The sequence below is a fragment of the Erinaceus europaeus genome, chromosome 3 (genome assembly GCF_950295315.1).
Source record: "Erinaceus europaeus chromosome 3, mEriEur2.1, whole genome shotgun sequence".
Classification (NCBI taxonomy): domain Eukaryota; kingdom Metazoa; phylum Chordata; class Mammalia; order Eulipotyphla; family Erinaceidae; genus Erinaceus; species Erinaceus europaeus.
In genome coordinates this window covers 62,194,248-62,218,162 of record NC_080164.1, presented here as the reverse complement: position 1 = coordinate 62,218,162, position 23,915 = coordinate 62,194,248, and the positions used below count along the sequence as shown (strand labels likewise).

General features: G+C 47.9%; 1 protein-coding gene across 4 annotated transcripts in view; it reads right to left on the bottom strand.

Annotated features, from left to right (window-relative positions):
• Positions 1-4,070: 4,070 nt before the first annotated feature.
• PSD4 (pleckstrin and Sec7 domain containing 4) overlaps positions 4,071-23,915 on the bottom strand; it is a 40,012-nt gene continuing 20,167 nt past the window's right edge. For all 4 annotated transcript variants that reach the window (XM_060187267.1, XM_016189295.2, XM_060187268.1 and 1 more), the window contains 16 exons: positions 18,350-19,320; positions 17,159-17,284; positions 16,817-16,895; positions 15,214-15,595; positions 12,964-13,140; positions 12,329-12,409; positions 12,078-12,190; positions 11,812-11,870; positions 11,495-11,584; positions 10,392-10,435; positions 9,872-10,032; positions 9,113-9,183; positions 8,824-8,987; positions 8,272-8,416; positions 7,903-8,046; positions 4,071-6,329 (listed from right to left, as the gene is read on the bottom strand). In XM_060187267.1, coding sequence (XP_060043250.1) covers positions 6,072-6,329; positions 7,903-8,046; positions 8,272-8,416; positions 8,824-8,987; positions 9,113-9,183; positions 9,872-10,032; positions 10,392-10,435; positions 11,495-11,584; positions 11,812-11,870; positions 12,078-12,190; positions 12,329-12,409; positions 12,964-13,140; positions 15,214-15,595; positions 16,817-16,895; positions 17,159-17,284; positions 18,350-19,306 — 3,051 coding nt within the window. In that variant the 5' untranslated portion in view covers positions 19,307-19,320 and the 3' untranslated portion in view covers positions 4,071-6,071. The remainder of the gene's footprint in view (positions 6,330-7,902; positions 8,047-8,271; positions 8,417-8,823; positions 8,988-9,112; positions 9,184-9,871; positions 10,033-10,391; positions 10,436-11,494; positions 11,585-11,811; positions 11,871-12,077; positions 12,191-12,328; positions 12,410-12,963; positions 13,141-15,213; positions 15,596-16,816; positions 16,896-17,158; positions 17,285-18,349; positions 19,321-23,915) is intronic.

Below are 23,915 nucleotides of genomic sequence, written 5' to 3'. Positions count from 1 at the left end.
GGTTCCAAAATCGATCTGATATGCCCAAAGTCAGCCAGGCTAGCTCCCTGGAGAGAACACATTGAGGAAATGTCAAGTTCAGCGTGGGAGGAGCAAGTAGAGGCAAGACAGCAAAGGAACTTGCAAGAAGACAGAATGAGAGAAAGCCCAGGGAGGATAAAGTTTTTAGATATACATTTTTTCAATGCTAGCTATTGGACCCTGAGTAATTAAAAAAAAAAGAAAAAAGAAAAATCCTGGGTATAGAAGTACAGTGGATGCCAGCTCACACTCTTCTAGACATTGGGAAGTTTAAGTTCTTCTGGAAGTAGCAAGATAGGAAAGAAGGGAGGAGAGAAGGGGAGCAGAAGAAGACTCTGATTACCTTAAACTCCTATCTCTGGTGATTGGCTCAGAGATGGAGACATGACCCAAAGTTGATTGTTCAAAAACACTCTTTTCCTGGATGTGAACTTGACACTTGTAAGATACAGGTATGCTATATACTAGGTTTGAACTATGAAGAGAGGGTCAAGGGGGCTAGTGAAGCCATCTCATTACCAAGTATGAGGATTCTCCCTGTCTCCTAGGCCTGGGAGATGAAGTACAGAAGAACAGAAAAAAGAAAAAAAAAATGTAGTCCTGGATCAGTATGGAGTCTAGATTAAGTCTCACCTTTTCTGAACACAGATTTTCTGTTTCTGGAACCAATCAATTGACTTTTCTGATATGCACTTGAGTTAAGATTTGTCAGTTGTAATGTTCAGGCAGAGGGGGAATCAAGGGCCGAGGTCCAACCTCAAAACAGAAGTCCAGCTGGATCCCAGGGCATTGAGGGATGTATGAGATGCTAATGGCTAACTTGCCAGACTGACCTCAATGACAGACTTTGTTCTGGAATGTTTATATTTATAATTTCACTTAATCCTCACAAAATCCCTGTGAGGTGAGTCACCACCTTATAGAGGAGATAGCAAAGCACGAGACTACAGAACTGGCCATGATCAGACAGCTGGGAATGTGACAGCAGGGACTTGGGCCCAGGCTGTCAACTCCAGGACCTGGCTGCTGAGGCAAGGTCACATCTGTGCAGGGTGGGCAGGCCATGTGACCAGTGAGAAGTCAAAGGCTGAAAAGACTTTAGACTCAGCATTCAGGGTCATTAGTGAGTCTCTTGAGCGAGGTGTGAATGGGAGCCAAGCAAAGGAGGGAGACAACTGGCTCAGCTACGGCTACAGCTACAGGGAGCAAAGGGTGGAATATAGACTTTTCTTTTCTTTCTTTTTTTTTGGCTCATGATAATGTCATCTGAAGTTGTTTATAAGGTATGATACTGAAGAGAGGAGACCCAGACGCCTCATTGGGACCCTTGAGAAGGAGAGGTCCCTGGAAGGAAAAGACATAGTGACATGCAGCTGTGGGGGTGGGGGTGGGGGCAACTTTAGGAAGGCTGGGGAGGGAAGAGGAAGAAAAGAAGTGAAAGGGGAGCCAGGGACATGGGCATTGGGAAAAGCCAGAGTCTAGAATAGTGGCAGAGGGAAGAGTCAGTGTGAATGTGTGAATGGGGCACTCAGGGAACCCAGAAGCAGGAGCTTGAGTCTGGAGTAGCGGTGTGGGTTGGAGGAGAAAAGGCCAGGTGGGGGATGGCTATGTTGTCCTGAGGTTCCAGGTCAGTGTCATTTCCTTTAAATTATTATTTTTATTTAGACAGGACCTCACAAACATGCTCATCCAACTATTTCATTCAGATAGAGCTTTCCCTGGTGCTCTCATATGGTGCTGGGGTTCAGACCTGGGCCACACCAAGGCAGGTGCCCCACCTGTCAGTCAGTCTCTGGGTATGACAATGACTACTACCTATGATACCACTGAGCTGTCTCCTAGCCCAATTAAAAAAAAAATCAAAGGCCGGCAAAATTGTTCACTTGGATAGTGTGCTGTTTTGCTGTACAACCCAGCCCCTACTGCACTGAAGAAAGCTTTGGTGCTATGGGTTCACCCTCTCTGTCTCAGTTAAAAAAAAACTACATAGGAAAGAGGAAAGTATAAAAATAGATAACAAGTTCAAGCCCCCGGCTCTTCACCTGCAGGGGAGTCACTTCACAGGCGGTGAAGCAGGTCTGCAGGTGTCTTTCTCTCCTCCTCTCTGTCTTCCCCTCTTCTCTCCATTTCTCTCTGTCCTATCCAACAACAATGACATCAATAACAACAACAATAACTACAACAATAAAATAACCAACAAGGGCAACCAAAGGGAAAATAAAAAAAGGCTTCATAAAAAAATAGATAACAAAACACCACTCCATTATTGATAGAGTTCCATTGGTATTGTACACAGTCCTCTTAAGTGATGCCAGGGATTGAGCTCAGGGCCTGTGGCATAGCATAGCATGCACTCTACTTGTTGAGCCAGTACTTTTACTTACTTTTCGTTTTATATTTAAAAAAAAAAGTTACACAAGTAGATACAGGGAGCAAAGGGTAAAATCTAGGCTGTTTGATGTTGACCATTTTCATTTTCTTATTCTACCAAATGATCTTACTCAAGCCATTTTCTCCCTTCCTTCCCTTCTTTTTTTCCTTTTTTATTTAATGCCATCATTGGGGGTTTTACTCCTCTGCTATGACTTTTCCAGATAGAGAGAGGAGGAGAGGTGGGCTGGTCATAACACACCTGTCTGAGCACACATGTTACAATGCAAAAGGACCTAGGTTCAAGCTCCCAGTCCCCACTTTCAGAGGGAAATCTTTGCAAATGGTGAAGCAGGGTTGCAGGTATCTCTCTGCCTTTATCCCTCTCTACCACTCCCTTCCTCTCAATTTCTGAAAGTCTCTATCCAATAAATAAATAAATAAATAAATAAATAAATAAATAAATGTAATAATAAAAGAGAGAGAGAGAGATGGAGAAGGAGCATAGCACTGAAGCATCCTCCCGTATTGGTGGGAGCAGAGCTTGAACCTGGGAAGTACACATAGCAAAGCAGACACCTTTTATTTCCTCTAAAAATTTATATGTATATGATAGAGAGGAGGAGGGGGTGAAGAAAGAGAGTGAGTAACAGACCACTACTCTGGCACATGCACTGCTAGGAACTGAGCTCAGGACCTCATGCTTGAGAGCCCAATGCTTCCATTGTGCCACCTTCCAAGTTGCTAATCATTTCATTTTCTTAAAGCAAGACTCCAGGCTGTCTCCCAACCCAGAATCATGCCCCTTTCCAGCTTAAAACCCACACTCCTCAGCTGGATGTGTGCAAAGTTCCTACTATCCGATCTCAGCTTGCCTCTCACCAGACCCACAACCCAGTTCTGTCCCATCCAAACACACCCTACTTGTCTTCATCTGACTCCGAGACCCAGAGGAAAGGACTCAAGTCTCAGGCATGAGTGACCTCTCATTCTTCCTGGTGTCTGGCAAATGACTGATGTCACCACATAGGTGGAAGGCCAAGTGCTCTGCAGGCTGGGCTCCCTCAGTGGGAAAGAATGAGCTGAAGGCAAACCACCACCATGAAGGAACTGGAACTCATCATCAGGAGCTTGTTCCTGTCCCATGCTCTGGATTCCATGGTGGGAACGGAGGGCTGGCTGGAGATAAGAAGGTGGGAGTCCGGGTGTCTGATCTTCCCCCTACCCCAGGATTGGGGCTGGGACCTCTCAGTTTTTTCACTTCTGTAATGTGCCTGGGACAATTCTGTGCAGAGTTGTAGGTGGACTCCCTGAGGATCCAGAGATGTTTTCCCCCTCTGTCTGTAGAAAGCTTTCAGAAATGCAGCATTAGTAGAGACTTCTTCAGATGGCAGGAGGTCTGGTCTGGGTCACTGTGAGTTTTGGGAAATTAAGGAAGTCCCTACTTCTGATGGCCCTTCACACAGGCTAACTTGCTGACTTTCAACTGGACACCTGGGCAGAAGCTAGGAAGAGGCAAGCCCGCCCTCTGGTGGTCACATGTCCTAAGTACAGCCCAACAACCCAGTCCACTTCCCCAGGCCTCCACACCTATGTGGCACAAGGGGAGCCCGCAGCTCTGATCACCTGGTTCTGAAAGTGTCACGTGAACCTACATGAGCAAAGAAGCGTCACTCACACACAGACAAACCTCTGACTTTTATTCTAGTTTTAGACATAAGAATACATATTTTGGACCTCATTTCGATGAGTCCAAATAGCTCACTCAAGCCCATGTGTCTTAAGTATCAAGTCCTGAGTCAAGTCACATCAATCCAGTACTAAGTTTCTACCCCAATAAACTTAGGCAGCTAGACTCTGCCCAGGTTGTAAGCCACCTGTGTCCATCAGTTCTCTAAGGAGCTTTAAAATCAATATATAGATCTTGGCCCAGAGCTACTGAATCAAAATCTCCAGGCTTCAGGTGAAAAACGTATCTTCAGCACACCAGCAAGATCCAGTGTGCTTCTATGTTGACAGCTGGGAACCACAGAGCAGGACTATCAGCTCCTGGAGGGCAGGTGCATGCTTGATTAATATTTTGAGTTCCATAGTACTAGCCCATAAAAAGCATTCAGTTATTTGTAGAATGAATGGACAAACATATGAATAAAGGATAAAAGATTCCTGCTGGCTATGACATATCAATAAATGTGTAACCCCCCCTCATAGGAGCACAGTATCCTGCAGACATGCACACAGGTATTCATATAAACACAGACACACAGTCACACAGTGCAAAGGGAACAATGGCATCCTGCAGGTGGCTCTGATTTCCCAGATCCCCCCATATAAACACACTCCCATCTTCATTGGTCTATATTTATTGCATACCCACTGGGTACATGGGTCAGCCTTTGGTACTAGCCAGACACTCATAGTGACCCACCCCCTGCTTGGTAATGTTCCAGGATCCACAGCTATTTCCAAGCATAGAGGGGGAGGAGGGTGGCCCAGCAGAAGGCTGGAGAGGCAGTGTGTCAGCCAGCAGGTGTTGGCTGGCAGCACAGAGGCCCCTCCTGGAGAGCAGTCTGCTCTCACACTTGGCTGGACAGAGACAATGGTGGCTGATCCTCCAGCCCAGCCTCCTCCCCACAGGCGGAGCTTCAAGACCCAGAGTCTCTGAAGCCTCCCCAGAAAACAGGTCCAGCTGGGAGGCAGCCAGAGGGCAACTCAAGGGGACTTCCCAGGGAACCAGCAAGCCCTCTAAGAGTGAATGTGGGGGTAGTGGGAAGAGGTGTGGCCCTGGTGCCCTTCAGGAATGGGGCTCTATGGTGTGGGTGTGTGGCAAGAGGGCCACTGCTGACCTCCACAACTCACTTAAGCCAGGGCTCTTGTCAAGAAAGCCTCCAAGGTAGCACTACTACCTCTTACCCCTTAACAATCTAGGGGTCTGAGGCTGGAGAATGTCCTTCCTAGGTCTGGGGAAACAAAAACCCCTTGTTCCATGTTCTCAGCAGTGCTCTGGAGGTCATACCCCTTCTGGCCCTCACTGTTCTGTTGGTGGCTGAGGTGGGATATCTCGCATTTGTCCTTGGTGCATGAATGACTGGAGGGGAAAAGGAGCCAGAAAGAAATAATGGCACAATGGACTCAGAGTCACCCTCAAGGAGGGCTTGCCCTTCCCCAAAGTCTGTCTGGCCAGGGGACCAGGCCTGACTGACTCTGTCATCTGTCTAAGGAGGCTGGTTGGAGTCTCCCAGGGCCTCTTATAGCAGGTCACCTGATTCTCACGGCAAGATCATGCTCAGGGTTATGACCCCCCTCACCTAACAGTCCAGAGGCCTCTGCCACCCCAAGGCTCTCCCAGGAATGCAGAGTCTAGTGAGTTCTGATTCTCAAGCAGGGACTGAGCTGCCTCCAGGACCAGGAAATGTGTCCTCTCGGGACTCTAAAGAAGTGGAAGGTGACAAGGCATACTGGGAGTGGAGTCCCTCAGAAGGCAGGGATTAGGGCAGTTGAGGGACTGTCCAGGGCTTGGGAAAGCTCCATCAAGTGAGAAAGGGAAACAGCTTATCCTTCAGCAGGGAAGGGGTGGTCTCCTCCCACATCATGCACCCATAGAAATGAGGCCTCTCTGGGAGTTTTCCTTCAGGTCCTCCTCAGATAAGAGGTCCAGCATCTATAAAGAGGCACAAGCTTCACAGCTGATTGCGGTTCCGCTTAGGGATGATCTTCCGGTAGGTTCTGCGTTCTGAGATGTTGCGCTTCACCTTGGCCGTGGTGGGGGCCTCGTCCTGTTGCAGAGATGGGCTGGAGTGGGACTTCTTCAGACTAGGCTTGGACTCCCGGGGGCCTTCAGCTTCCCTCCCCAGCTGCTCTTCCCACAGGTCTAGGTCATCCGAGGGGCAGTGTAGACGGGTCACCAGTAGCTGCACATACATCTCATAGCGAGTTTTCTGCAACACATAAGCCCCATCACCTTAGCACCTCCCTGGCCCCAGGTGAGGAGCAGGCCGGAACACAGGGGACTTACAGCTTGCATGTATGGGAAGCTAGGAACATAGAGACTTCTACAGAAGGGAAGCTGGGCCAACAGCTAGCATCTGTATTGTGCTTGAGTAACCATACTTTTCAGAACACCACACTAACATATTAGATGCTTGTAGTTATCTGGGTACAGTACCTGATCTGTCCACAGTGCTGACACTCACCTCTCTAGGACATATGACATTGCTGAGACACTTAAACACATAACCCAGTAGGCCTGAACTCTGGACAGCCCTGCATACAAATAGCAACACATCTGGACTCAGCTCTAATTGAGTCTGAATAGCATTTTAACATTTGGCATCTGGAGAGCATGAGCTAACTACCCTCATCTGTTTCATACTCCTAAGGCCCCTGTAACTAGCATCCTTGGATACAATTCCCAGATCACTAAGTGCTTTTCCACCTCCATCCCACTGGATCATCATCCCAGCCCTGAGAGGCTGGGCAAGGCAGGAATCATTGATTTTGCTTTTTTGAAGAGGGCCCTGGGGGCTTGTTAAAATCCCCAGTCAGCCAATTTGGGGAGAGGTAGAAATTCTGCAGGGAAAACTGGGTCTTATCAATAGCACCCTGGGAACTCAAAAAAGGGATTCATTCACTGCCAGGGATGCAGCCAATAAGCCAAAGGTATGAACCGGAGGTGGCAGGGTGTAGCAGTATCTCCTTAAGTGTGTTTTTAGACAAGCTGTTGCTATGAACATCCATGACCAGAGGTGAAGAGGCCTACTGCACACAAGAACACACACAAAGCATAAAAGAGAGGTTGGAATACTTTTAGCCTACCTGCATGTTAGTTTTTGGGCTTAGGCAAAAATTAGTAAAGTCATGGACCCCTTGGAATATACCTAAAATATACTTCCTAGCTCCTTCCAAGATGAATACTCTAAATTTTATCTACAATACTGTTACATTTAGGTTCCTGATTATTAAACAATTTGTTCTGCTTTATATATTCATGCTTTTCAACCACCAAGTTGCAAATGCATGATGCCAACCTGACTTCCCTGGGCAGATGACCTCACCAACGTGGCCTGGAATCTCACTTCCCCAGAGCACTACCCCACTAGGGAAAGATAGAAACTGGCTGAGGGTATGGATCAACCTGTCAACGCCCATGTCCAGTGGAGAAGCAATTACAGTGGAGAAGCAATTACAGAAGCCAGACCTTCCATCTTCTGCACCCCATAAAGATCTTTGGTCTATACTCCCAGAGGTATAAAGAATAGGGACCTTCCAATGGAGGGGATGGGATACGGAACTCTGGTAGTGGAAATTTCATGGAATTGTACCCCTTATCCCACAATCTTGTCGATAATTATAAAATCACTAATATAATAATAATAACAATAATAATAATGTCAGAACACAGGCATACACAGCCCTGTCCATGTCCTCAGCGAGGGAAGACCACGCTGCATGGACGACCATGGCCACCAGAGGGCGTCAGAGGTTCAGAAGAGGCGGAGCAGGGCACCTCACCTCATACTCCAAATACTCCTTCCGCAGCCGGTACTCCTCCAGCTCGCGGCTGCGCCCCCTCCTCTCAGGCAGATTCCTCTGAAGGTCCAGCAGGTCATCGGAGGCGGCATCGAGGCAGTTCTCATGGGATTGATGCTGCTCCTCCTAGAAAGAGACGGTCCCTGGGTCCAGGCACGGGTTTGCTGCCTCCCTCGCCCTGCTCCATTTGCAGGCCCACCGGAGCAGCTCACAGCTCTGTCCACTCCCAGACTCCCCGGGCCCCCGAGGTGGAGTGTGCAGCCCTCTCGTCCATCCCTTCTAGGCTCAGCTGTGAAGCAGCCCGCCTCCCTCTGTCCCAGCTGCACCTGCTCCTCCCAAGAGCAACCATACCAGGGAGCTCTGGGTCAGGCCCATGGGTAGGATGGGCCGCACGAATCTGCGCTGGGAGCCCACAGCAGCCGGGAAGGGCGGTGCAGAGTGCGTGGCTGCAGCCAGATTGATGCGAGCAATCCAGGAAGTCATCTCCTTGGCAGTGCTGTGGACAGAGCAAGCTGTCACCTTCCAACCACTACAGCCACCTTTCCCCCTCAGCATCTACCCAGCCACTCGGAAAGCTCTGCCACCAGCAGAGCAGATGATTCTGCAGGAGTTTTTAAGTCAAGGAATCGGGGAAGGCAATATAAAACTAGTATCAGATGCCCCCGGAAATGATCAGTTGTGACTTCTAGAACTGGGAGACTAACAAGGCAGAAGCTGAAGTGGTCAAGGGGCAGGGCAGGGCAAGGCTTTATGTACAGCCCCAGAATAACCCTGACAGCAGTACTCAGTTTCGTGATCAAGAGGCCTCCCTCAGAGTCCCATTAGTAACCATCAGGGGGTCAGCAGAGGAGCTGGGGTCCAGCAGCTTGTCTCCACCCTCCTTTTCCCCCACTAGGGACTTACGGTGCCTGGAAGAGGTAGAGGCGCCAGTCAGCAGTCCGAAGCTGGAAGACATGCGGCTTCTTGGTGTAGTGGGTGGCTGGGCTGGCCAGTGAGTGGTGCACCCCCACAGGCTCATCCACCATCTGCCCCACCAAGCTCTCCCCCTCAGGGTTGTGGTCTTCTCCCTGCCACAAGACACAGGGCCTCAGATAAGGGCTCATCACCAGTCCCCCACACTCCCAACCATTCTGGGCTCTTCTCTGTCCCCCTCTAGTCTGTGGTCATGAGTGTGGAAGCCTTTCATTTCTACCTTCAGGAAATAGAGGACCATCCCTCGAAGCATGGTGTGGAACATTTTCCAGCCGCGCTTGCCCCAGGGCGCTGCTCCAGGATCACAAATGAAAGGTGAGTGGTGGCAGTCAGAGACAGTCCTTCCCTCTCCCCCTGCCAACTCTAGCCCTTCCCCAGGATGCTTGCATACAAATGCAAGGAAGCATGCAAATATGCACGGGGATTCACACATGTGCAACCAAAAACAGACACTGAAGTGTTTACAGCCAGATGTGATTGTTCACATAGCCCACCCACTTCTCCAGTAACTACCAGTGACTCCACTCAGATATCTGCCTGGTCCCTGAGGGAGATGCCTTCTGCCTAGCTTCAAATATCCAGATCCTTTTTCCCCACCAAGATTCAGAGCTCATCATTTCTCAGAAGCCTTAACTATCCTGATCCCCCACATACAACCCCTTAGAACAAAAGAAAACCCTGCTGTCTTTCCTCTACAACCCCATGCCTGGGTTTGCCCTTCCCACACCACTAGCCCTACCATTTATCTTGTATATTTGCTATGCTGCACTAATTTCCACCCTCCCACAGGGGCTCCAGGTTGGGATTAATTAGGCTCTTGTTCCTGCCCCAATGTCATACAAGGCATCCAATACCTAGCCAACAGCAAGAACAAACAGACACACATCAACAGATTGCCCTGAGCAGAGCGGCTGCACCCACTCACATCCCAGAGAGAGCCCCCCACCCCCAGAGCAGCAGCATGGCAGCAGATACGCACTCTTCTTGCCATCTGCATCATGATGCATCTTTCGAGCCAGGATGCCTTGTTTGTAGATGGGCACCACGGGATCCTGGGCCAGCTGCAGGAAGGGACTGCTCATTTTGCTGGCTAGAGGAGACAGTCGAGTCTTCTCAGGTTTAGCTGCTACATTTTCATCTCTGGACACCAAACAATCAAGCTGGGAGTGAGAGAGAGGTTCCCACTGCTTCCCAGGCCCCCCACACCTTTTACCACTGCTTGGGAAGGCACCTGAGGAGCCCCCAAAGGAGCCCTTCTTCAAAGCCAAAACATCAATTTATGGAACCACTGGTGCCCTTATCCCTTCTGTTTCCTCCAGGTGTTACTGAACACTCTACCCTCTTAAATGGGCCCAGCACCCTGCCTCAGACTCCACACCACTATACTCAGAGAAAGCACAGTCCAAGCCCTAAATTTCATTGGTTCTCAGGTGGAGGAAAGGCAGGTCCAGAGACAGAGGAGAGGGGCTGAGAAAGGAAGGGGGTGTTATCACACTTACACAGCCCATTCCAGCTTCTCACTTCGGATGGACCAGTAGAGGGCCTGTAACAGAAGCACACACAAACAGGCATGGGGCCCCTGAGGATGAGGCTCAAATTCTACCCAGCAGATCCAGGAAAGGGGCATGCTGCCACTTGCTTCTTCCATTCCCACACCCTGTTCTTCTTTGAGCAGGGAAGCGGCTCATGCACACATACAACAGTTTATGGGGGCTCTATCCACGTGCTGGGCACAGTGCTGGGTGCTGGAGACTGAAGGATGATCAAAGTCATCATAGTTCCTGCCTGAGCTCAATGAGGCCTGAACTAGTTCCCTTGGAGAGGAAGTGAATCACCCACATGCTGTCTTGCCTGGAGGGTCTGACAGAGAAGGGCCAGCAGACTGACAGAAGTGGTGAATGAAGGAATGAATGAGGTGCTTTGAAATGATGTGACACAAAGTATTACTACAGATGCATCTTACTTTTTAGGTAGTGCCTAATAAAGTGCTTGGCACATACTAAGTGTTCAATAAATGCCCCTCGTCCCCAACATGGACAAAAGAGCCCATGCTGTAGCTGCTTATGCAAAGCACACTGTCTGCTGTGCCCTGTGCTAGGCACCCAGCAAGCTTTAGTTCATGTTGACAGCAACACTGTAAAGTGGTCACTGCTCTCAGAAGGAACTAGAGTTGTCACAGGAATAAGTTGCCCCAAACTAGAATTCAAATTCTGCAACATCCTGCTCCTAAATTCTACGTCCCAATTTGTGCCACTGGAAGCTTTTTCCTTGGTCTGCTCAGAGATCCTCAAACCTGTGCTTCTCAGACACCACACATCCATGAGTCACCTGAAATCTTAAGCCCATTTTAGGGCTCCTAGCTCCACATATTCAGTAGACCTGAAGGCTGGGGTGGGGGGGGAGCAATAGGCATCTGTGAACTGCTAACATCCTGAGATAGTGCTCATGCTGTTGGCCAGGGCGGTGCACAGTCAGCAGCCCTTCAATAGATAAGCCTTGTCCTCTCTCAAGGGCATTTTGGTAGAACCAGAGGCCAGCATAGAACATTCCCTGATGCACCCCCCCAAAGTGCAGGGGGCAGTGAACACCCCCACTGACTTACCTTCAGCAGCTCCTTGGGGAAGTTCCCACCATCCCGCAGGCCATTCAGGTTGTTGATGAATTCTTGGCAGCTCATGCTTTTCCCAATGTTCTATGGCCACAAAGAAAAGAGGAGAATGAGCTCACACTCCCTGTCCCAATGGAAGAACCCTCTAGTCTGCAACCTTCTCTAATTCCCCAGGCCCACATTCCACCATGCCCTGCCCACCCAGAATCCTCTGCTAAGCCCATTCCCAGCCTCTGTTCTCAATTCCCATCTTTCAACCCCAGACCTTGGCTCTGACTTAGATCCCATAGGCACTCTCCCCACCTGCTCACCTGTCCGTGCAGGTCAGTGTTAAGGAGCATAATGGCACAGGTCAAGGTGTGCACGCAATCTGCCCAGAAGAAAAGTTTATTAGAATTAGGACACCTGCATTTTCTCTGGCTTACACTGGAAACAGTAGCACCTAATGCTTCTGGTTCTCCACATCACCCAGACACACTCACACCAGTTGTTACACAGTGACCTCCTGAGCAGACATGAGGGACACACCCATACCCCAAAGTCCCCTTGCCCTTTCTTGGAAGCTATCCCAGCCTACCTACTGAGGAGAAGAGCCCAGGATTGCAGTGATAGAAGCGTCTAGAGAACTGGTAGAGAATTCTCTCCCGCTCCTGGGTCTCTCCACTGAGCACAAGGGCCTGGAGGAAGCCCCTGGAAGGAGAGCCATAGTAAGGACTGAGCCCAAGCTGGGGCAGACAGCAAGTCCCAGAGCTCATGCCAGATTCCAGTCTGGACTATGCTGCCATCAGCCCTCAGGGCTTTCCCATAGAGGTACTACTGCAGACCTACCGGAGGGCACGGTCCAAGCTCTGGCCTCCAAACTGAAAAAAGGACAAGTACTCCTCAGCCACAGCCCTGCTGAACTCATTGCTGTAGAAGAAGATGGAGATGAAGCTATACTGGGAAGCTGGGCAGAGCCCCCAGAGGCCCCACACAGCTTGGGGCCTGACAGGCCAGAGCTGAGTAAGGGAAGGGCATAGTCAAGTGGACCATGGGACCTGAGAGGGCAGGGAGCAGCCTGGGCAGGGGTTGGGATGAAGGCAAGGTATCAGGGGACTGGTGGCTCTAAGAGTGCGGAGGAAGAAGCAGGAGTCACCAGGTTGGGGAAGATAGGGTGAGGGTGTGAGAGGGAGCTGGGCTAAGAGAGAAAGGCCAGGATATGAACCCTGGGAGCTGTGGCTAGAAGAACAAGGACAAGGTGAGGCAGCTAGTGGAGAAAACAACAACTTCTTCTCCTTCTCCTTCTCCTTCTTTTTGCCATTTTTCCACTTTATTGGATAGGACAGAGAGAAATTGAGAAGGGAGGGGAAGACAGAGAGGGAGAGAGAAAGATAAACACCTGCAGACCTTCTTCACTGCTTGTGAAGCTTCTCCCCTGCAGGTGGGGGAGGGAGCTTCTCACTGACCCACCCCAAGCTCCTTACTTCTTCCTTAGGTAGGCAGCCACTTCAGACTTGCGGAAGCCCTCCAGGTGGTAGAGGCGAGACGCCAAGTTCCAGGCCACCTTGTCATTCTTGACCCCATTAGCCAGCTTGTCTCTAGTCTGTGGCCTTTGGCCACCCTCCGGAGGCAGGGCTTGTGGCATGGGGCTCTCAGCCAATCTGGAAGAGACCAGCAATGTCTTTAGACATCCCACTTGGAGTGAACACTGGGGATTTGGGTCATATCACAAAAGGGTCAGTCAGTCCCCAGGCTCGGGGTGGGAGGGCTGGAGTTTAGGCCTGAGTGATGGGGAAAACCTGGACCAGGGTCTGCTGTTGACTTGTCAGTGCTTCCCAGCCAGAGCTCCTATGCATTCAACTATGCAGGGCACATGCCACAGCGACTAACTGAAAGTAAAATTACAAATCTAAAAAAAAAAAAAAAAAAAAGCAATCTAGGATTTCATGGAGTCTGAAATTGGCATTGAAAGTTAGTCCAGGGAACAAGAGGAGGGAGAAAAATAAATATTATGTCATTTGTCACATTTAAGGAGAACTTCAGAAAATCTGCTGAGAGAGTTCTAAAACACTTTATGAAAATGACGTATTCAATTAAAGTTGTTTCTCAACTAATATGCAGATGGAGAAGTACTTTTGGGGAAAAGGCAAACATAAATTCACTTTAAGTGAGTGAATTGCATGGTATACGAATTATATCTCAATAAAGATATTACTAGTAAAATAAAACACAATTAGCAATGCTAATTGATGCCTAAGATAACTCAATGAAAATAACCATTATGACCTCACTGTGAAGGTCGTTATGCATGCATGAAAGACAACTCACTGGGTCAACAAATTTGTATTGTGAAAATTAAAACTTCCTCATTGTAATATTACAATCTTGTAACAAACTATTTAAGAAAAAATTTAAAAAAGGAAAACTTCCTCTATTGTGCTAAACAGGAGAGTAAATAAATGCATTTATGTGATATTTAGTGTCATTTACCAAATGTAAGCACCTATGAAGTCTTTTTCCATTATTTCCATGTGAAAGCATTGTTATTATTTTTAGAGAATTAACTGACTTAATTTTAGATGGAATTACTGTTAGTTTTGGTACGAGTTTTTTTTTTTTTTTTTTTAAATTTTTCCTTAGCTATTGAGAGACTCTTCTACCAAGCTCTTATACATCTCCAGATCCTTCTTTGGACTGGCATCAAGTGGGGTTCCATCACTACCACTCAATGACAGCAAGATGTGTGTGTGGGGGGTGGGCACGGGTCGAGGCTCAAGTCAGTGTAATATTAAATCCAAGGCCTGAGTCACAGCTGGTTCCTCTATCTAGCCAACCAGAAAGCAAGCCCAGGGGCTCATAATCCAGTATCCTGAAATCTCAATCCAAACCCTGGACCCAGACCTTGATGACTTTCTCCCAAACATCCTCAAATTCAAAGCAGCACATCCCTACATCATAGGCCCTGACCTTAACCACTCAGACCTTCTCAGTACAGGCCCCATTATTCTAGATATATGAGCCTGGTCAGGCTGCTAGGTCACCTCACTCTCCTGTTATTCAGGAGACACATCATTCTGAGCCCTGTCTAAGCACACTCAAACTCTGCCCTATATATAAAATTTTCTGGTCTTAGGGGGCTGGGTCATGGCATACCTGGTTGAGTGCACATGTTATAATGCACAAGGACCCAGGTTTGAGCCCCCAGTCCCCACCTGCAGAGGGAAAGCTTTGCAAGTGGTAAAGCAGGGCTGCAGGTGTCTCTCTGTTTCTCTCCTTCTCTGTCACCTCCTTCCCTCTTGATTTTTTGCTGTTCCTATCCAGTAAATAAATAAAGATAATAAATTTAAAAAAATTATCTGGTCTGGTTCCTGGTACTTTCAAACCCTCCATTTATTCTGTGTGTGCAATCTTGGCTAGATAAATATTAGAATAATGCCATACAAAATTCAATGTACATATCTCCTGATTCGTCCAGACTAGAGATTTTTTTCTTTTGTACAGAGTAGGGACCTTGCACATATGCAATTTCATTGCTCCTGGTAAACATTTTTTTTACTCAGAGAGAGAGAGAGACAACATAGCACTTCTGTGTCGTGTTCCAGTTCTTGAACCTGGGCTGCACATATTGCAAGGTACTTGCCTTCCCACGTGAGCTACCACTCCAGCCACAGCCCCACAAAGTCTTAAGTGCTCCCATAGATATGAGCCACAAAGCACTGGTAAGTAACACTTACTCTTCCACAGAAGTCACGTGAATGTCTGACAGCACAGCTGCCGTGGCTGCAATCCCAGCTGGAGCTTCACTGTTTATGTCCTTCCCTGGATTTGGGACTTCTCCTGCCTCTTCTTTCTCCTGGAACCTTGGCTCTGTCCCATCAGTTCCCAAGAGTGATAGGCATGAAGCATCTAGTGTCCGCTCAGGGAAAACATGATCTGAGTCTTGGCTCTGGAGCTGAAGGCTGCCTTCCTGGTTGGTCACAGGACTGGGCCTGGGGCCAGGGCTTCTGCTCTTAGACTCAGGGCTAGTAGGCTCTGGCGAAGAAGCTGGGCTACCCCAGGGGCCTGGGGCTAAAGTGTAGGAAACAGACTCTTGGGGACGTTTAGCATCCCTGTCACCTGAGGAAGAATGTAGAGTAAGACTAATTTGGCTGAAGGCCAAGGGGCTGGCAAAGGCAGAAAGCCAGGCTGCCACCTCACCAGCTCCTGCCCTGAGGCTCCTCCCTGGAGCTGAGCAGCTTGTCCTGTGTGTTGTCTCCCTCCCTCAGAGAGTAAGATTCCCCAGCTGAATGCTGTGGGCTGGGGCCTCCTAGAACTCTAGCCCTGAGGTAGCCAGATTTTGGGGACATAAGTCACTAAGACTTAGATATCAAAATGCTGAGATTTTGCATATTGTGTCACTTATTCTAATGAGCTGAGTATTTAAGGAGAGAGTGAAACGCAGCACTACTCTCTCATGTGTAGTGACAGGAACAAAACTCAGGATCTCATGCATGCAAGTCTTATGCTCTACTATTGAGCTATCTTTCAGGTCAAGATGAATATATTCATGTTTTACTTATGTTTGTCATTGACTGGACTTCACCACTTCAGGTAGGCTTTTTTTTGGATGAAAGAGAGAAATAGGGAGAGACTAAGGATTCCTTCAATGATGTAGTACTTCCATGTAGTATACCAGGTGCTTGAACTTAGGTCATATGTGTGGCAATGCAGGCACCTTGCCAGGTACACTATCTCAATGGCCTAAGATGAACTTTTTTGTTTGCCACCAGTGTTATCTCTGGGGCTCTGTGTTAACACAACAATTCTACTACTCCTGGCAGTTTTTTTCCCCCTTTTGATAGAGGATAAGGCAGAGAGAAATGGAAAGAGAAGGGGAGAGATACCTGTACTACTCATGGAGTTCCTCCTTGTAGGTGGGAACCCAGAGTTTGAACCCAGGTCATGGTAACATTGTGATATACTGAATATGCTACCACCTGGCCCCCTAAAATGAACATTTTTAAAAGCCAGTGCACTGAACTGGGAGGGAGTATAGTGGATAAAGTAGTGGACTCTCAAGTATTCAGCCCTGAGGATGATCCCTAGCATTGCATGTGCCAGAATGATGTGCTCTGGTTTTCTCTCCTCCATGATAGACAGACAGACAGGCAGACAGACAGACAGATAGATAGATATCCTATTGTACTGATGAAGTCACAGAGTCAGAAGCATAATTTAAGGCCAAGCCTAGCCTCAGTCCAATATAAGGTATTCAATGGCATTCATGCATCTGAGATTCTTCCTTATCTGCATTCCAGATTCCAAAGTCTCCCACTACTCATTTCCCAGAGGTCTCACCTTGGTCATGAGAGTGAAGTGGTACCTGGTGCCAAGAAGGACTCTCTTCTGTAAGCCTGCTTTCAGGGCTGAGAAAAGCCTGTGGAGAAAGGTACAGGAGACTCAGTGTCTCCATGAGCCCTAAAGGCACAGAGTGCAGGGAGAGGCCAGGAAGGGTCTATCTGAGTAAGCATATCTCTGCCCTCCTGGCTGCCCTCCCACCCAGATGAGACAGGGTTCAATCTGGAGGAACAGTGAGTGAGAGAAGGCCCACATTCTAGGTATACTGAGCTCTGGAAATCAGTGGACTCACATTTTCACTTTACCCATAGAAGTAAGGACCAGACGAGGGAAATGACTTGCCCAATGTTGCACAGAATGTGTGGCAGGGTTGGGGTGACATCCAAAGTCTCCTGTTTTCTGGGTCAATGCTTGGTCCTCACAGGATGCTGCAGATGGGGCAGGGTTAAGATTGTCTCCCAGAGAAGTCTTAGGAGAAAAGGAGAGGAGAAAGGTTTGACCAAAGGAAGCCTGCTCTCAGGGCTTTCACCATATCCCACCAGGTTTTCTGTCCATGACCACTGACCTCTAGTCTCCTATCTGCCAAGATACTCTGCCTCCAGCAACAGTCCAAGGAGGGGCTGTGTCATAATGAGAGGAGAGCAGTAGCTGAGTTGGCCTCTGTGGTCCAGCTCCAAGGATGCAGCCCCTAGGACTCATTTGGAGGATCCCAAGTGCCCCAGATCAAGAGGTTCTGAGAGAATATACTTCTTCAAGGTAGAGCCATGACTTCCCCATACTGGGTGGCTGAGCCCGCTGGTAGTACTCAGTCCTATCAGAGGTACTCAGACCTCTGGGCAAGAGAGAGAGAGCTCTGGACTAATAGCTCTTCTCCCTTGTTCTCTGGAATTAGATAAGAGTGCTACAGCCCTCCTTGGCCATCTCAGATGTCCTTATCTCTTCAGTAGAGGCCTCGATGGGAAAACTGTGCTCCCTATTCTCACATAGTTAAAGCCTGTCGCTTGTCCTTGTTGATGCCGAGGACTCTGCCATTGTAATAAGGGCCTGAGATATGAACACTGGACCGAGGTGATGAAAGATAGCTAAAAGTAACAGAATGCGGCTATCTCAAGTAAAGAGAAGACAGGACTCTTAAAATAGACATGTCTCAGTCAAGGGCAGAGGTCAATCTTGTGGGCTAACCCCTGCCTTGTTACAATAAGGACTGCCTTGGAGGTGGGAGACTGAGAATGGCCTGGCACACTGCACAATCTGAGGAGCAATTTGTTCTCCAATGTGTCCAAATATTACCCCTTGGAGCTGGCAAGATGAGACATGTATGGACTTAACTGCCTTTATATCCAATTGACTTGGTATCTATAAAATACCCTATAATCTGAAAGTCACACTGGGCCTGCCTTTCTGTTGTATCATTCCTTAACCCTCAAAGGTCCTAGTATCTGGACATGTATCTGCCCTGGTGAACACAGAAAAAGGTCCTTCCTTCCATGTCTCCCCACACAGCCCAGAGCTGATGCTCAGAGTATGGCTTACCTTCTTCTCCCCCAAGTCAGGGAGTTCTTTGAGAGACTCCTCAGAGGTGTCCAGTGCAACCCAGGAGAAGGAGTGCAGTCTGTAGGTGGGCATGAGGAATGGAGGAGTAGTATGTCCACTGGACTCAGCTGTTCCACCTTCCCCATTTGATTTACTTCCCAGCTCCCACAGCGCTGCATCTCCTGAAAGTGGAGGCTCCAGAACCTGAGGGCTCTCAGGCCCTGTCCTCTGTGGGATCTCAGATTCCATCCTCTGGGGGTTCTCAGATCCAGTCTTCACATCTGAAAACGATTCTGTGAACCCCCAGGAAAAGCATGTTCCTGGAGCACTGGTGTCTGAGGAAGGGCTCTCCAGGAAGAGCGGGTTATCGAAGAACACACTCTCCTCCTCAGGCCCCCACTCTGGGGTCGAGCCTGGTGTTCCCTCTTTTCGCCACTCTGTGATCTGGTTCTCCTCTTCTGGCCTACTGCTGTCTTCCCCTAAGCCCTCCTCCACAGGTGGACGAGGGTGAAGGTCTGAGTCCTGGGGACCTTCAAGGGTGGAGGAGTAAGTGGGGAAATTTGTAGGGGATGTAGGGAGGCAGCATCTCAGTTCAGTCCTGAGGTCCTCTGTCTTCTCCAGTTCTTCCTCCAAGTCCAGGACACACATCTGGGCCTGCAGAATGCCGGCCCAGAACACCACCTGGGTGGAACTGCTCTGATTCTGCTTTGTGTCCCCTGGGGAAGAGTCACTCCCAAGCTGCTGCATGGGCTCAGCACTAGAATCCATGGGAGGATCTGGCCACGTGAAATCAGGAGAGTCCAATGCCCAAGTCTGATCCCCACCAGGCTTGGGAGGGTCAGGGTGGCTGCATGCTACCATTAAGCTGGGTCCTGGATGGGGCTGGAGGTTATCTCCCAAACAGTTGCTGAGAAATTCCATGTGTTCAGGATGTCCAGAGAGTCTCTCGTTGTCCATCTTCAGAGTGTGAGCTGCACAGGAGGCCCCAGAACCATTAACTTTCACAATCCCATGGTGTGGGTTTTAGAGAGCTTTGTCCAGGGGGAATACAAGTATCCCTTACAAATGCACAAAGCACACAGAGGTTTGTGCAGGGTATTAGAACCTGATACACAGTCTGGTACATTAGGGATCCATGGCTCAAGCTAAGGGGCACTGCCCCCCCCCCCACAGCACTATCTGGGGAGAGCCATGGACCATGGAAGCACCTGACACCCCAATATCAAATGTTTGCACCTGGGTAGCATCTGCTTCCAAGTGACTAAAAATAGCTTCTCAAGAGAAGGATCTGATTTGACTAGTTCATCCTTTATAGCTAACATGACAGGATGAACTAGTCAAATCAGATCCTTCTCTTGAGAATTTGGATGGGCAAATGCAGAGACTAGGATTTCTGGTAGCAGCATCAGAAGATAGAAATGTCTCAAAACAAAGAGAAAGCAGAGAGAAGTGCAAAGGATCTAAGACAAAGTACATGGGAACCAGAGAAGCAGGCTAGGAGCAAGGAGAATGAAGAAAACCCATGGCAGAAGCAGGGACCCAGCAATAAAAGACTTATTTCTTCCTAACAAAGTCCTAAAACCTAGATATAGACCAGGCCCCATGAGATAGTGCATATGTTCACATGTACCCATAAACTACGGCAAAATATATACCTGAAAGCAAAAGTACACAATAGTGTGCAGTGAGTCAGTATAAAGTTCCTAATGAAATAGTATCTAATTAGACTCAGATACCCTCCTCACCTACTTCCTATTACAGTTCTCTCACTCACTCCAAAGCTAACCTTAGCAAAGCAAAGACTGCAAAAGCTGAATAAGGACAAGAGACTGGCATACTTTTTATTTTTAATCTTTTTAATTTATAAAAAGGAGAAATTGACAAAACCATAGGATAAGAGGGGTACACCTCCACACAGTTCCCACCACTAACTCTCCCTATCCCATCCCTCCCCTGATAGCTTTCCTATTCTTTATCCCTCTGGGAGTATGGACTGAATGTCATTGTGGGATGCAGAAGGTGGAAGGTCTAGCTTCTGTAATTGCTTCCCTGCTGAACATGGGCGTTGAATGGTCTATCCATACTCCCAGCCTGAAGAGACCGGCATACTTTAATGGCTCTTTAGTCACTATCAGTCCACCCCATCAGCTGGGGCCCTATTCGGAGAGTCCTGAGATTCCTGAACAGACATGATGGGCCTAGACCTCAAATAAATCCCTCTCGCCTTGTTACCAGTCATCTCTATCAGGAACAATAAAATAGATCCCTTTGTGGGCTCCCCATAGGACCTTGCCCTCAGCTTGGATCAACAATGGTAGAGAATGTTCCATCCTCTGAAGGGAGGATGGATAACATACTCTATGCTACACCTGAGGAAGATGGGTCGATATTGGGGCAGCTTGGAATGTTCCTACTCATGACCACAGAATGTGAGCTCAGATCTACAGGGATGCAGAGGTCACAATGGCTCTTAAGCTGAATATGGGCCCCAGATCAAATCAAATCAATGGGGTTTACAGTCAACAATATTTATACACATTTCCCATATTAGGGAGCTACTCTCTTCCCTGATCCAGCTTTCTGTTCCTTTTCTAGCAATGACATCATCTCTCCAGACAATAACTTAGATCCACCTGTATATCAGATTTCAGGCTCAGGGAAAAAAAAAACTAGTATAGCCACAGGTATAGCCCTTTGGAATATAACTAAAATATGCCTACTAGCTATCTACCTAGTGGATGGCCCCCAACTATTCATCTGCACTATTCCAGCCTTTAAGTTCATGATTGGTCAACAATTTGTTTGGCTTTGTATGTTAACTCTCTTTCCAGCCACCAGGTTCCAGATGCTAGCATGATGCCAACCAGACTTCCCTGGACAGACAACCCCACCAATGTGTCCTAGAGCTCTGCTTCCCCAGAGCCCCACCCTACTTGGGAAAGAGAGAGGCAGGCTGGGAGTATAGATCAACCAGTTAACGCCCATGTTCAGCGGGGAAGCAATTATAGAAGCCAGACCTTCCAGCTTCTGCATCCCACAATGACCTTGGGTCCACACTCCCAGAAGGTTAAAGAATAGGAAAGCTATCAGGGGAGGGGATGGGATACGGAGTTCTGATGGTGGGAATTGTGTGGAGTTGTACCCCTCTTATCCTATGGTTTTGTCAATGTTTCTATTTTATAAATAAATTTGAAAAATCTAAAAAAATAAGATAAAAGACTTATTTCCATCTCCCAAGAAAACAGGAAGGGAGTCATACCCTGGCCTAGGTGGAAGTAGGTAGGGGCACTCTGCTGAACTCGGCCTGGGCTCTAGAGGGAAGACAGTTTATCCCAGTGGACAAACCACAACACCAGGGGTCATGGACTGCAATCTATGGACAAGGAGGCTCAAGGGTGACTGCTCAGAACTGCCTGCACATTGTCTATATAGCATTGTTAGCATGACCTAAGCAGATGAAGGTGAGGACTCTCAAGAAAAAAAAACTGTCAGCATGCGCATGTGCACACACACACATGCACACGCACACACATTCACACACCTGGTCTCTGGTACTACTACAAATCAAAGTTTGTGGTGTTCTAGTCTGTCTGTCTGCCTGCCTGTCTACCACTCTCTGTCTGCCTCACATTAAAATAAAAAAAAAATTTTTTTAATCTTTGGCTGGGGGAAATAGCACTGTAGTATACACAACAGACTTTCATGCCTGTGACTAGAGATCCCAGACTCAATCCCCAGTACTACTATAAACCAGAGTTGAGTAGTGCTCTTGCTTAAAAAAAAAAGTAAATAAATCAGCTCCCCACCCCCTACCTCTCTTATTCTCCCTCCTCCCCTCCCTTCATCCAGTTTGTAACCATGCCTAACTTTCAGATTCCCACCAGTGAAAGTTACAAGCATAGCTAACCCACCCTCATTTAGCTTTATACCTCACCTAGAGGGGACAGACACCATTGTTCCACATGTGAAATTAGACTAGTTTAATGAATGACTGGTAGTGAATGACTGACCACTCAAACCCTTGCCCAGCCACCTGGAAGCTAAGTAAGTCTGAGAAATTCCCGGGATCCTAGGAGCTCCCCTGAGAAGAAACTGAAGCTAACAGAGGTAATTCAAGTCCAGCCTTCAGCCCAAACTTCCTCTATATTTAGACACTCAACAAATGGGAACCCTCAAAAGCTTGAAAATCAAGGTTGAGTGTGTCCTGTTGTTCAAGGTCACTTAGAAAACGTGGTTTGTGCTTCTCTCAATTCATACCAACTGATACCGCATCTGCTGACCCCAACCTACTCAATGCAATAAGTACCATCTCACCATGCCTCACTTCGGAATGTATCCAGAGACATCAGGCATGGAATGTCAACCCTTCAGCATCATTACTGATGAAAAAGTGATGAAAGGTGAGACCTTTCCTTTCTCATAGGACTCCTTAATTCCATTTCTGGTGGTTCACTTCCTGACAAAGCCTCAAAACCTAGATACAGACCAAGTCCCATGTGATAGGGCATATGCACACATGTATCCATAAATTAGGGCAAAATATATACTTTAAAGCAAAAGTGCACAACAGTTTACAGTGAGCCAATAAGTGAAGCAAGCAAGTAGAAAGACCTAAAATGACACCATAAAGTGTCTTTAACCAAATGAAATAGTTTCTTCTTAGATATAAATACTCTCCTCACCTACTTTCTATTACACTTCCCTCAGTCACTCCAAAGCTAACCTTATCAAAGTAAAGACTAAAAAAGCTGAATAAGGGCAAGAGACTGGCATACTTTAATGATGACTCTTTAGTCACTAGTAGGCCACCCCATTACCTGGGGCCCTAGTTGGGGAGTCCTGGGATTCCCACACAGACACAATGAGCCTAGACCTCGAATAGATCCCTCAATCCATTGTCACTGATCATTTCCATCAGGAACAACATAATGGACCCCTTTGGGGGCCCCCGTAGGACCTTGCCCTCTATGTGGATCAGTAATGGTAGAGAATGTTCCATCCTCCGAAGGGAGGATGAACAACATACTCTATGCTACACCCGAGGAAGATGGGTCTTGAAATAGGTGCAACTTGGAATGTTCCTACTCATGACCACAGAATGTGAGCTTGGGTCTACAGGGATGCAGAGGTTACATAGGTTCCTATGCTGAATATGGGCCCCAGATCAAATCGATGGGGCTTACAGTCAACAATATTTATATACCTTTCCCATATTTGGGATCTACTCTCTTCCCTGTTTCAGCTTTCTAGCCCTCTTTCTAAACAATAACTTGGGTCCACCTGCATATCAGATGTTAGGCTCAGGCAAAAATTGATAAAGTCATGGGCCAAAATAGAGCTACTAGCTACTTCAAAAACGGATACCCCAAATCTTCATCTGCAATATTCCAGCCTTTAGGTTCATGCTTAGTCAACAATTTGTATGGCTTTATATGTTAACTCTTTTTTCAGTCACCAGGTTCCAGATGCCAACTGGACTTCCCTGGGCAGATGACCCCACCAATGTGTCCTGGAACCTTGCTTCCCCAGAGCCCCGCCCCACTAAGGAAAGAGAAAGACAGGCTGG